General features: G+C 36.5%; 1 protein-coding gene across 4 annotated transcripts in view; it reads left to right on the top strand.

Moving 5' to 3' along the window:
• The first annotated feature begins 2,353 nt into the window (after nt 1–2,353).
• Abi3bp (ABI family member 3 binding protein) overlaps nt 2,354–14,513 on the top strand; it is a 244,480-nt gene continuing 232,320 nt past the window's right edge. For all 4 annotated transcript variants that reach the window (XM_010639622.3, XM_033768043.1, XM_010639621.3 and 1 more), the window contains exon 1: nt 2,354–2,541. In XM_010639622.3, the coding sequence (XP_010637924.1) occupies nt 2,463–2,541 (79 nt within the window). In that variant the 5' untranslated portion in view covers nt 2,354–2,462. The remainder of the gene's footprint in view (nt 2,542–14,513) is intronic.

Below are 14,513 nucleotides of genomic sequence, written 5' to 3'. Positions count from 1 at the left end.
GTGAACCAAGCCCTGAAGATTTATTTCGTGTAAGCAGGCACTTATAGTTCTTATGGAGCATTTGAGTGCCTCTTGTCTAGGTTGGGATTCTGGCATGACAGAGCACTTCTTGTTCTTTGAGAAGGTGAAACATCCTCTCTGAGATGATCCCTTTCTTCAAGCTATTATCTCTTCATGGCCTGAGGAGATCTCTAACACTATCGTGGTCTCCCCTGAATGCTTATTTGTCCTACTAGTTAAGGTAATGCAACCATCTTTTCCTGACAACACAATCAAGGATTTGCCTTCATTTAATTAGCTTCCATTTGGCTCCAAACTACAAATAACAACTGCTAATGTGGATTGCACTTAGTCTGCTGGCCCTGCGGAGGCTGATTCCTGAATTCCATTACCTAACTCTCACAGCAGATTTTCACTTGAAGAGCTAGTCTTCCATTCTATAACTCTGTTGGATTTGTTCCCTCAGAAAACCTGCTGTTTCCTAACACTGTGGCCGCACTGGCTCAGTTTGAAGGTGATGGCACATAGAAGCAGAACTCACAGGGCTAGCTGGAAGACTTTCCAAACTAGGGTTTGAGGGAGCTGCCCATTCAAGTAGAAAATCAGAAATGAGAAAGACCTGTTAAATAACCCAGTCCCTTCCGTGGTCAGTGCCAGAACATTCCTATGATGAGAGTGTAGTCCAGGCCAGCTCTAAATGACTTTAACAATGTTCCCCCTTGCACTTTATTTGGAAGACAGGTTGTCTCTTCAATTTTTTTTCTTTTGATAAATATTTTACCTAGAATTTTATTTGACCAGTATTATTCCATTTCCCTCTTACTGGTTTTGGTTCAGCTATAGCAACCCTGTAAAATAAGTTATTTTCAGAGTTAGTATAAATTTATAAACAATATTTAAAGTACTCTATTAACCAGTCATTCCAGCAGTGTGCCTCTATTTGGGGCAGTATCATGTAGGAGGAGAGGGCACACATTTAAACTGTAGAGGGAAATACACCAGATTAGAATATTTTACTTAATTAAGGACATTGTTATTGTTATTTACTGTTGTTATTTTCTGCAACTGCCATTTAGTAAATTTTTCCTCTGTGCCAGACATTATAGGAAATACTTTATAAACCTTCTGCTACCAAATTTACAAAATCATCTCTATTTAAAAATGTAAAATTTAGTAATTAAGAGTAGAAGTTCTGGGCTTAAATAGCTCAAAATGGCAGCTAGGTTTCTTATTAGCAATGTGACCTTGGGCTTTTGATTTTACTTTTCTGTACCCAGTTTCTCTACTTGTAAAATGATTCTGAGGACAAGGCTTTCCTCATTTGTCATTTTGAGAAATGTGTATATCACTATGTGTAAACTGATAAAACCCATATCTGACATAGAGCAGGCACTAAAATAAAATCAATACAATAATGAGAATTGTTCAAGGGTACCTTGCTAGTAAATAAAATAAAAATTTAAAACTCAGTTGGTTTTATTCCAAATCTGTCTAAATTATTTGTCATTAGAATATACTAGCTTGGTCAGGACGCTTAACTTTTTTGAGCCTCAATTTTTCTTCTTGGTAAAATGGGGATAACACCATAACACCTGCACAGCCACCACAGCAAACGCTACCGTAGGGCCCAGCCCAGAGAGGGGCTCAAAAGATGATAGGGCGATCTCTTCATCTCTACCTCCTTATATACAAAATCCATGCAAGCTGAGGATTTGCTCTTAAATGATTCTCATAATATAAGAACTGCAGTATTCAATGTATAGCTTTATGATTTCACTCCCATTTAAAAGAACTGGATTGATTTACTAGACAATTCAAAAGTTTCCTTCCAAATAAGGTTTTATTTTATATTCTTAATGATCTGACAGTTTTAAGGTATGTATTTTCCAGTTTCTTTAAAACAGTTCATCAAATGTTTCAAAATTGCCTAAATACTTTTTCTTTCATAATATAGATTGGCCATAATTTCAATCTTTATGTAACAGAAGGAAGAAAAGAGTTGTAACTTCATACAGGGAAATGTGTGTTTTTGCTGTTTTGCCTGTGTGTGTGTGTGTGTGTGTGTGTGTGTGTGTGTGTGTGTGTGTGTGTACGTGGGAGAGGGCGTGATGTCATCTTGTCTCCACCCCCTGTGAGTAAGCCCACAGCCCGGCTAAGTGCAGCCGCCTTCCTCTGTCCCTGGAAGACAGTCCACTTACATGCAGCTCCACAGCTGCAAGGCACCCACCAGCATCACTCTCTGTGCGAGGTGGCAAATGCAACATGCTGTCCAGCTTGGGGTGTCTACTTTTCTGTGGAAGAGGGCGTGATGTCATCTTGTCTCCACCCCCTGTGAGTAAGCCCACAGCCCGGCTAAGTGCAGCCGCCTTCCTCTGTCCCTGGAAGACAGTCCACTTACATGCAGCTCCAGGGCTGCAAGGCACCCACCAGCATCACTCTCTGTGCGAGGTGGCAAATGCAACATGCTGTCCAGCTTGGGGTGTCTACTTTTCTGTGGAAGTATTGCACTTGCCCTGGGAAATGCACAGAAATTGCCAAAAGGCAAGTAGCTCTGATGTTTATATTTTAAAACTAATTTTAAGAGATACTTGTTTTTAACTGTTGATAATCTGTTTAACCATGTGGGGGGAATAGTGTTATTCTGTAGAAATTCAGAGTTCAAATGTGTGAAGGGGTTAAACTTTTACCCCCACTCTGTTATTTACTTTTAAATTTCAGCTCTTTATTCCAAAAATGAAAACCAACTTATTGCTGTGTTCATAGGAACTGGAATGGTATAGTGAAAGCGGACACTGTTGTTTGTTAAAAAGATTTATGTGATGTTTTATCTCCCATTCCCAGAGACTAATCTTGTACTAGTTTAAGGGTTAAGAAAGCTAATTCTGAAACCTGAAATACCTGGCATAAACTTCAAACACCTTTTGAGTAGGAGGCTGAGGGAATTGAGATCGGTCAGACCAAAGTTCAGTTAGAGCTAAGTAGTAGATGCTGTGGAGTTCCAAAGAGAGTTTTATCTGCTGGGAGGACACTCCCCCTTCAACTGGCTACATTGCTATTTTAGTGTTGGTATTTTGTTTATAAATGTCATTAGAAGAAAACTAAAATTTCTAAATTTAGACCCTAAAACAACCCCATTGAGACCATCAGCACTAAAAAAAGAGGCTCTTGCCTCTCTCCTATCTTTAAAGGTAAATGTTACATGTACTTTTGTTTCTTTGCACAGTTACTTTTCTAAGCCAACTGTAGGTCTGTGAAGGCTTTTCATGGCTGCAGACTGCTGTAGTCATCAGGATTATGAAAAACATGCTGGAATTTACAGTATAGTTATGATGGAAAATATTGGAAATAATACAGAGCCACAAGCTTGTCAAAAACCTAGCGTGCACTGAGTCAGAAAGAAAATTGTTAATGTTGAATACTCAAAAGATCACTGGTAGCGCCTCTCTAGATAGTTCACTTCAGGATCATCTTGCCTCAAGTGAAAACTGTTCCTTTCTAACTGGATAAAGTGAAACTTGAATCCAAAATGTGAGCGCTGAAGCATTTGGCTAGATGACATTCACGTGATGATGTGAAAAGCAATAAAAAGAAATGCTAAGTAAACCTCGACTTTGCTCAAATAATTATGCAAAGTAAAAGAAAAATAAACACTATTGCATTTCTTCCTTTTACCAAGAATTTTCTTGATCATAGTACAGTGATTTAAATAAATCATAAGCCACTAGCATTCAGAATTAACTGTTCATTTTGAAGAAATAATCACAATATACCATTTGAGAGGAGTCTGGGTTTTTCTCAGTCTCAATACCTGTAGATGATTTTATTTTACTTTGTATTCACTGTTTATGGGGTGATAGCCAAAATTTGGTTAGTGCAAACTTCTGCAAATTCCAGATCCTTTAATTATCATGTTGCAATCACTGAAAACAGATGTCTCAACACTTTGCCTCTTTTTGTGATGGTAAAGAAAAAACAAGCCACATAGTTGTCAAAAATGGCCATAAATTGTATCTATTTCATTGCACTTTAATCTGAAGTGTTTCATCTCTGCTTCTCATGAAGATTTAAAAAATATTTACAGGTTTGGAAATTTGAAAAAAAAACATCAAATTATAATAATTATAAAAATAAATGACAAGTCCCTTTGTTTTTAATAGTACATTTTCTCTTTATTATGGGAACTATTGCGGAACTTTCTTTTAGCTTAAGTCACCCTTTTAAAACTATGTTCTAGGAATTAGGTGCACTACAGAGTGGTGCTCAGGGAGAAGTGATAAACTGTTTTTTCAATAATTTGGAAACATTTGATTGCTTTGTTTTAGGGGCAAACTCACAATAGATGTTAGCATTTTACAGGTTCTGAACTTTTCTGAGTAATGAAAACTATTCAATCTTTTAACTCATTTTTCTTCAAGTTCATTTTATTGAAAATCCCCCTTTTAGTGGAAAAGTTATAATATCTAATCAAGGATTTGTGTGTCACAGACTAGATTTGAACAAATACTGGGCTAAAAAAGAAGAAATGGGATAAAAGGTTTTTCTTTTTTTTTCTACCTTCTAACTTTAAAGTTAGTTAAATACTATTTGTAATTTCAAAAGAGGATTGAATTTTGATCACCTAGTCTAGTAGTTCCAAGAAATTTGAATTTGTAGACTAATAATACATACACATTTTAGTATCAGGTTTTTACTATATGGATCATACCTGAATTTTGTCATGTGAGGATGTTCAAAGTGACAGGAAATCCCTGTAGTTCATAAGAGCAAGATATTTTAGCAGATTTATAAAATAAATGAGTTAAACTACACAAATAAGTTCCTTGTCCTATTTCTTATTTTGTCACAGATGGATAATACTTAATCACAGGCCAATATCTGAAAACCACTGGTCTAGTTTATAAGTGAAGATATCCAAGGGACAGGGAAGTTTACTAATTTTCCCCTGTTAATGGAAGAATCAGGTCTGAATGCTGGGCTTTGGTTCAAAATCCATGTTATACCCTGTTTTCTACTTGGTAAGCAGGCTTGCCCAAACCTAAGCAATCACATTCTGCAGGGTAGTGAGAATCCTATCCTTCCCTTCAATAAAATTGTTTACCATACAGTTTCTAATGATCATCTTAATTTTTATATTTTCCTAAGAAAATGTCTACCTTTTATATGCTTAAATTTGATTATTTATAATAAATCATTTGTTACATGCTATATACCTATTTGCATACCTTGATTCTTGGTTACTTTTTAAAAGCCTAAAGGAGACTGTTATTAATGTAACTTTTCTTCTATCTACCTCTTAATGACTACATTCTTGGAAAATTATTTGCTTTTGCTAAGTCTAATTTTCTCATCTATAAAATGGGCAAAATGATATCTATCTTAGAGCACTATATTTTAGATTTTAAACTGCCCTCCCTTCACCCCCCTTCCCCATTTACAAACACTTTTTTTTCCATTTGATGAAAAGCTTTTTGTAAAGGGTCTGACTCATAACAACTATTTGATAAATATTTATTGAGTCATAGAAAAGTGGCTCAACGTTGAAAATCATGCACACCAAAAAATATATGATCTTTAATCCAAACTATAAGACAAATCTCTTATAAGACAGCAAATAAGGTGGCATGTTGGTGGAAAAGTGGGATCAGATTGTTAAGTGTAGTCCTATGTGACAATAAGGGAAGACATCTACTGTTTTCCAGCCTGCAACCATCCGCCCACATGGGCAAACATTACCTTCCTAGTAAAGTTGTAATTTTTATGTCAGGATTTGTAAGGCTGTACAGCTCTTCTAGGTGAGATCCATTTGAACTTGTCCTTCAGGAGAAAAACTAGAACGCAAGATGAAGGGCCTGGAGGAAAGTTAAACTGATTTATACCTTGGGATATCCTCGTGCTCCTTGTGGAATTTTTATTCTTGGCACCACAGAATTTTCTTCATCCCTGGTGTACTGCTAAAATAAAGGCCATTCAACAATATGGAGTGAGGGGAGACAACAGAATCTTATATTTAGACATCATAATGTATATACATTATGTATGTCATATTCAGACTTGTCATACCGCTGTGCTGAAACTTTTATACCTGAAAGATTATAATTAGCCTGATAGTAAAGGATAGTCAGTCTAGTCAGGTCTATCACCTCCTGAAAAGCATGTGTGAGGAAAATCACAGAGAAGCCTCCAAGATACCAAGATAATCAAATGGCCAGAGGGCATGAAGATCTTAGGTGTGGTTCTTGTCATATAGGGCAGAGGGAATGGAAAGTTGGCTTTTTTGTTTAGGATTTTTATCTAAAAGGGCAGAAATCCTTGACTCTAGGGGTAAAAACAACAAAAACAAAAACCACAGGGACAAATGACATTATAGTAACCATCATAGCTATCAACTACTACCATTGCTGTTGTCATAGACAACATTCTCTGGTGTTTGTAGTATATTAGTGCTATCTATTTTTAATGTGGAAAGATCCAATTAAATTTCTCAAAGTCCCTCTATAAAGCAGTTATCTGATTTCTCCAGTTTTATACTGATAGATCGACTCCCTTTCTGTCCCACCCCACCCCTAGCCACTGGAGATCCTGGAATGGTTGATTTGCAGCTGCTTCAGCTGGGGAACATTGCCTACTCTGCTAGAACAAGGCACACCTGCCCCACCTGCTAGGTCACAGTGCTTGTCGCTGTAGCCACATACTCAGTAATTCTCACTCCCCAAATCTCATGACCCCCTTCATGCCACTATATCTGAGCCTGTACCACTGCCCCCCCCACCCTATCCATAAAAGACCTAGCTCAATAAGTGACTGGGACTCTCCTTTGGATTTATTCCCAGAAATCCCACTTGTATCCCCAAATTCAGGCTGGCTGTGTTTTTTTGGGGGGTGGGTACCGGGGATCGAACTCGGGTCCTTGCGCTTGCGAGGCAGGCAGCAGAACCACTGAGCTAAATCCCCGGCCCCTGGCTGTGTTCTTTTATGGGATCATCACCATTTATCTAGCATATATAGTGCTAGATTATGATTCCAGGTGTTTAGCTAATCCTCCCCAAATCACACAACCAGGGTAGCAAAAGACCCTATCCTTAATTTTGATATAATATCAGTAACATGCTCTATATAAAGATGTACTGATTTGTTTAACTAATACATCAATGTGTCACTCTGATAACCCAGACCTTTTCTCCAAGGGTAGCTACAACTTGTGTGGGACTAAGGAACATATTTTCCTTTTTAAGGCAAGGAAATTGGGACAATAATAGAGGTAGATACAAAGTCTAGTGGATGGAGTTTTCATTTATTAGAATAATATATACTTATATATTGCTGGTACTGTATTAAAGAGTACATTAGAAGAAATAGTTCCACTGCTTAAAAAATTTCAAAAGACCACAGGAGAATTATTTTAGCATCTTTTATAGCTTTACAGTTTCTTGGCAGATTTATTGATGTGTTTATTCAAGCATTGATTATTGACATCTACTCAGTAAAAATAAAATACAGCTGTGCTATAAAAGAACTTTGTACTAGGAATGTGAAGTAATCAAGTACATATAACTTACTTAGATGCTAACTTTAGAAGCCAAGTTTTAAAGATAAAATCTCCTTGTGTTAATTATGCATTCACTAGGTTAGTTATGTAGACTGCATTATCAGTCAATGAGAGACAATACAAGAGACTACCTTCTCCATCTCTCTTTCTTCAAGTTAATTGGGCACTGGGAAACACTTGAGAATATAGTTTGTCAATGCTACATTGTAGCAAAGAAGATAAAAGTGTTTTTATAGATTAATGCAAGTTCACAAAATATTTATCAAGAGCTAACGAGGAGATGTGACCAACCTTTCTACCAGGTTTATCATCCTCAGAGAAGCTGTCCTTCGATTGCCATTATAAAGGAAGATATAAAAGAAAGAGGTGAACTTAGTAAAAATGTAAAATTAAAAAATAAATAGGATAATCTAATGTGAGAGAATAATAGGGAAGGAAATATAAATTTATTTGTTAAAATGACTCAAAAAGGTAAAAAAGTATCGGCTACAAAGTAACATGCTAAATATAAAATAGAAAACCTATACTTTAAATGCCTACATGTTGTTAGAGTTATGTTTTTAAAAATGCAATCTAGTTTTTATATACCAGATATGATGTTTAATGCTGTTTATGTAAAATGTCTCATTTTATCCTCACCCTTGTGAGATATATACTCTCATCATCTTCAAGAGTATGTTAGTTACTGTTGCTGCATAATGAATTTCCACAAAATTGGTAGCTTACAATAATATGTTTATTGTTTCAAGGTTCCTGTGGGAGAAGAGCCTGTTTTAGTGTGAGTCTACTCCTTTAAAAATCTTTCATGAGGTTATGATAAAGGTTCTAGGACTGGGTCTCATATGAAAGTTTGACGATCTACCTCCCAGCTAGTAAGATTGGGAGAATTCTGTTCCTAGAGAGTCAATGGTCTGAGAGTCACAGTTCATGGTCCAGAGGTCACTTCTGTTCTCTGCCATGTGGTAATACAGAGGAAAGAAATGTAACTCCCAAACCTGCTAGATATCTGAAATGTGAGTTGGTGTTCTCTAAAATTGAAAAATGAGCTTTAGGAACAATAGAGGTTAAGAGTGGGAAAAATTTATTGAGGGAAAGAAAGCCTCTGTTTAAGAGAGACAGAAGAGGGACCAGAAAGTGGGTTGCTCACCCACCCCACTTTTCAAAGGTGTTTTACACTGCAAAGCCATGTGTTAAGGTGGATGCAAAGTAACTATAAGACAAAATGGGAAATTACAAGGTGGGCATGAGGTGGGGCAAAACCATGACCAACCAATAAGATTACAAGTACAGTCACCCAGGTAATGTTGATTAAGTGGGGATCAAATGAGGGAGCAAGTCATATAGCAATTGTACAAGCATTTTCAGTAGGGGTGGGGTCAAGGGTATTTCCTGGAAAGTCTGGGCTAAGACCTTGGCCCCCCTCCAGGTATTGATACCCATTATGAATATTAATCACTGCTCTTTATCCCCAGGGGAAGCACAAGGGTATAGTTTTTTTTTTTTCTTTTACAATTCTAGCCTTCAGCGAATGTGTCTTGATTGTCCTCCATGTTGGCTCCTTGCTGTGTTGGCTCCTTGAGGGTGGTCCTGCCTACAAGATATCTAATTAACTTACCTATCTGCAATAATGGGAACATCTACTGTGCCCACTTGCTTCACCAGAGAATAAGTCCAGAAGAGTCTATAAGCAAGAAGAAAAAAAAAAAAATCACAGCCTTACATAACCTAATTGCAGTGGTGAAGGTCCCCCCACTTCTGCCATATCCTATTGGTTAGAAGCAACTCCGAGGTCAGAGATAATTACACACCTTAGATTATTTTAGAGTCTATCTACCAAAAAATGCTCAATGGCTGCTTAAAGTTACTAAATGATATAGAAGAACTATGAACATGAGAAATCTAACTCCAGGGAATATACTAGTTTGAGCCCCAATACCATATCAACTTCCCACAGAAATCAGCCCATAGTAGCAGTTAATAAACAAGCAAAATGCTAATTTGTCTCTCTCTACATTTGAAGTTAATTTTAAGAAATCCCTAAGAAGTGAGATAAGTATTTTAAAAGTTCAAAGATAAATACTCCACATTCAATGTAAACCTTATTTTCAGTATGCAAATATCCAAACAATACCTAGATTTAATTGCTGATTTCCTTTACTGTCTATCAAGTGCAGCTGATCCACAGAGGGATTAAACAAAGCAAATTCATCTAAAACAGAAAAATTCCTTTCACTGATGCCACCATCTCTCAAAAGAGAAAGCATACGAAATACATGAAAATTTTCTTTAAAAACTGAACAAATAATGAACACTTATAAACTTGGGAATACAACCTCCATAAAACATTTTGGAAATAGTAATAGAGAGGCTTTTAGAATAAATGAAGCAGTTACTGTAGGACTGAAATAAATCTATGAGGAAAGAAAGTACACTTTACTAGTAGATGAGATCCAGGCAACCAGAAAACAGTTTCTCCCAGATCCTGCTTAGCATTAATAAAATAGCAATTCTTCCTCATGCTCTCAGGAAACAAGCCAAAATTTAGACTATACAAAGAAAATATTCTCAACATAACACATAGAACCTTATAGAAAGTTTAACAATACAAGAACATCCCATGAGGCTTTGCTCTCGTTAGTATCATGTTGGAAAGGTTCCTGTGTTCGAAGAGGCACATAATATGCAAGGTTGGCTTCGAGGTCACAGGCTATGGTAGAAGTCAGTGGACAGCAAGACTAAATCAGGATTTACTCTATGGCTTCTAATATTCACTTGGGTTTCCCACTGAAAGCCTTTCACAGATTGTTACAGTGTGTTGTATATTTCCTGACCTAACAAAACCCTGACTTATGTTCCCAGTGATTTGGATGGGAATTTGGGATCCTTAAAGCTAGTTTGGGTTTGAGGCCCTCTCAGGACCCTACCTGTGAAGTCAGCTAATTTTCTTCCCTGCAAAATTCTGATAAGGGAGGTGGATGTGATATTTTTATAGGAAGTTTATCATTCTCCAGTCAAGGATTATATATCTAAAGCCCATCTGCTAGAAAACCAGATCACATTCACCTACTACAACCACCTGCTGGTCAGATTATAATTTAATTTTAGAGAAAGTTGAGGCCAAATTCAAACCTTAGCTATGATATAAAAATTCAATATTTTTGTCTTTTAATATGTTTACCAATGAGTATACATATTCATTATAACCTTCATCCCAATAGTTTTAATCCTGGCTGCACATGAATAACTAAAAAGTTTTTAAAAATATTGGTAGTGCTTTGCCTTATTATACCTAGTAATGCTTTAATTTGTCCAGAGTGACAGATTTTTAGAATATTCTCAATATGGCCAGGATTGAGCGCTACTAACCAAAAGCTTTTGAAATGTGCATGTATAAGTACTTGATAAATCCTATGGAATGGTAAAGAGTAAAATTTAATTTTTTTATTTTTTCCTCATTGAGTTTATTGGTACATTTTAGGTATACAGTACAGTTACATTCATCATTGGGTCTTGTACCTTTACATGACAGGTCTTGGTTCTCATTTTTTTCCCTTGTCCCTGCCCTCCCTTCACCCCAAGAGTAAAATTTTAAAAGCTGCAAGTAAATTATTTTGCTGTTTTTTAATTTCTATCCACTGAAATGCAATTATTTTCCTACTTTACTCCAGGATTTTAGAACATTGGAAAAACTCCAGACTTTCAAATTGTATGAAAAGAAGTACAGTGAATTCTTAGAAATGACATTAGCATTCTTGTTTTGTGTATGTTAGAACATAAATGTTACTCTTAGTTTTTGTTTGTTTTATGAGATATGGTCTTCCTATGTTGTTCAGACTGGCTTGAACTCACTATGTGGTTCAGGGTAGGTTTGAATCATGGCGATCCTTGTGCCTCAACCTCCCAAGAACTGGGATTAAAGGCATGCATCACCACACCTGGCTACTCACTCTTACGGTTATAAAATCTCAGAAGCTAGGTTTAAGACGCTGTGACTGTTTTTTTTCCAGGACTGAACTTAACTCGTTTTTGAATTCAATTTAATAATTTTTTAAATCATCATACTAGGATAAAAAGATGAATAAGACATTTCCTACTGTCAATGATTTTGAGTTTGAAATGAGTTCTATTTAAAATACATGTTCACATGAGTCATTTTCTATCTTTCCAATTTTTTAGTGGCCTATTATATTTTATTTTGGGAATGATTACACATTTTATTCATATTATATATGGGGGAGGGACTTACGTTCAAAGTGATTACCAGTTTACATTTCCTTACACAAAAACCTTATGCATATACCCTTAGGTCTAAATATGTTTTAGAAAAAGAATATTTTAGATTTTGAAGAATATGCAAAAACCATTTTAAAAACTTTTATTTTTCTTTTAAAAACAACTTTAGTATGTCATAATTTATATACAGTAAAAGGAACCCATATTGATTTTCCCAATAAGTTGAGGCCTTGTGCAGCCACCACCACAATCAAGGTTGAGACCATTTCCACCAGCCAGGAAGAGTGGGATACAACAATAGTCTCAACTGCTCTGGAGAAAGAGGCAAAAGAGTTTGAGATTTTGAATCTTATTATTGTTATTATTATTATTATTTTTTTTTTTTTTTTTTGTACCAGGGATCAGACTCAGGACCTTGTTCTGGGTTGAACCACTGAGCTAAATCCCTTGACCTTGAATCTTAATTCTTTAACCTCTGTCAGCAATCGACATTTGCAAGTGTTAAGGCATTCTACGTTGTCATGCACTAGTTTGATATATATAAAGAAAAGGAATGAATTTATGTGATAATGTCCAGAAAAGCAAAGCACCCCATGAGCCAATTCAATACAAAATACTGAAGTTAAAAAAAGTTTGTTTTCTCCTTGTGAAATCCAAGTTATATCACGTTAGATGAATTTCTTTGATAAATGAATCTTTTAATTGTACATATAGTCACATACATTCCAGCTCATCTTCTTTCTATTTTATATTAAGACAGTTTTTGAATTCACAGCATGTCTTACAGTCTAAAACATCTTTGACATACATTTCATTGAGTTTCTAGTATAAAGAAGTCTCTTCTCTGTGCAGTAAATGAACTCCTGCAAGGACCTTAAATAGTGTTCTTTGCTTCCCATGTGATGTCCATGTGAAATTTCAAGTTTCCTTTGTCCTTAAATATCATCCTTGGTTTTTCCATTCTATTAGCTGATAAGAAAACATTCTGGTTTTCCTGCCAAGAGTCCACTGTGCACACTTGTGTGGGCATGCAAGACCTAACAAGCCTTCTTTTGAGTGCAGCAGTTTCTGTTCTTTAGGGAGGGGCTTGGGATGATTGCCAAAGACATGCTGGCAGAGGATTCTGCAACTCAATCCTGTTCCAGATATAGTATCAGGGAATGCAGGACAGTTTTTCCCTCTCTTTTCACTTTCCCAGGTGGGGTTAACTCATCCATAGGCAGTTAGTTTAGGACAAAGTTAGTATCGAACAACATGAGGATTAGCACTATCATTACTTTTCTGGTTCATTGTCTTCAAAAACCACCAATGATTCTGCTATCATAGAATTCTAACTACTCATTTTTTTACTAGAATTAAAAGGAAAATGATACTGGGCATGTGCTCTCATTGAGGTTTACTTTAATCTGTAGTTTCATTATACTTGGAAAAATAAATATTGAAAAATAGCAATATAGGTTAATAGGTAAAGTACAGTAGTACATGTGAGCCTGGATAAGTCACTCAATCTTCTCTAAACATCAGATTTTTTCCTCTGACAAAATAATAAAAATATCAGTTCTCGTTATAGCTTTCACTAATAAATAAAATTAAGATATCTTTAATGGATGTTTTTATACTAACTCTCTTAACCTAGGTAACAGAAGATGTGAAAATTAGATATGTTCTTAAAAACTCTTTGCCTACTGTGGTAGTTAGAGGGAGAATCAGTGGGCACTTCATGGCCTGGACACTCCCTAAAGTGATGGTGAGAGAAAATAGCACAGTCTTGCTAGGTGCCTGAGTACAGTGTGTCTGGGCCTGTGGTGTGGCAGCCTCACCATGAGACAGAAAAAAACAAGACATTGTGGATGTTTTAAAGATAATTCTTACCATCCACATCCACCTCTGATCCCATATCCTCCTCTCCCTGCAGAAAGGTCCTGCTTAGAGCAGACTGTCCATTCATTGTGAAAGATTTGAGAGTATAAGTCATACCTTTGTCAGTTTTTTTCTTCAACCGCCCTTGCAATGTAATTCCAAGCGACCTTTTATCCTGGACACCTGCTTTGGTGCGCATGGTCCATTCTCGGGTACTAGATTTGTACCCAGTTATTAGGTAACTGAATTTTCACCTGGTGAGAGCCCTTTTCTGCCCTCCAGTTTGTGTTCCTAATTCTTTTCATGCTTAAACCTTCAGTGTTCTCCCATCTTGCCTCCTCCTCCTACATCCTTCTTCTCTTTCTCCTTTCTTTCAACACTATGAATCTCAATGATTCTCCTGGCTTCCTCCCCAACTACTCCTGCTGACCACTTGGCCTGAGTTGTCACCTCACAGCTGACTTTCCATCTGTTTGGATGAACTGGAATTCATCCCTTTGGAAGACAAAATACTCTTTATGTCCTTTTCAAGGCAGGTCTATTGTTTCTACCTCATGTTGGATGTTCTGCTATGCAGAAAATATCATGGTTTCCTGCTCATTTGCCTTGGCATCAGCAAGCTTTCAAAAAGTACATATTTACATGTGTTTAATGAACTCTGTACCTATCAGATTGCACAGACCACAAGTGCATATCCGTAATATTGGGCGTTTTTTGTTTTGTGTTTTTTTTGTGTGTGTCTTTTGCAGTCTTGGAGACAGATTGAACCCAGGGCTTCCTGCATGACCAACAACTGCTTTATCACTGAGCTCCATCTCCAGAACACATCTCCCCCTTTTTTTTTTTTTTTTTTGAGACAGGGCCTTGCTCTGTA

This window comes from Fukomys damarensis, unplaced genomic scaffold (genome assembly GCF_012274545.1).
Source record: "Fukomys damarensis isolate Sample0158 unplaced genomic scaffold, DMR_v1.0_HiC HiC_scaffold_24, whole genome shotgun sequence".
In the NCBI taxonomy this organism is placed as follows: domain Eukaryota; kingdom Metazoa; phylum Chordata; class Mammalia; order Rodentia; family Bathyergidae; genus Fukomys; species Fukomys damarensis.
Note: the sequence above shows the minus strand (reverse complement) of the source record. Positions and strands in the feature narration are given on the sequence as shown.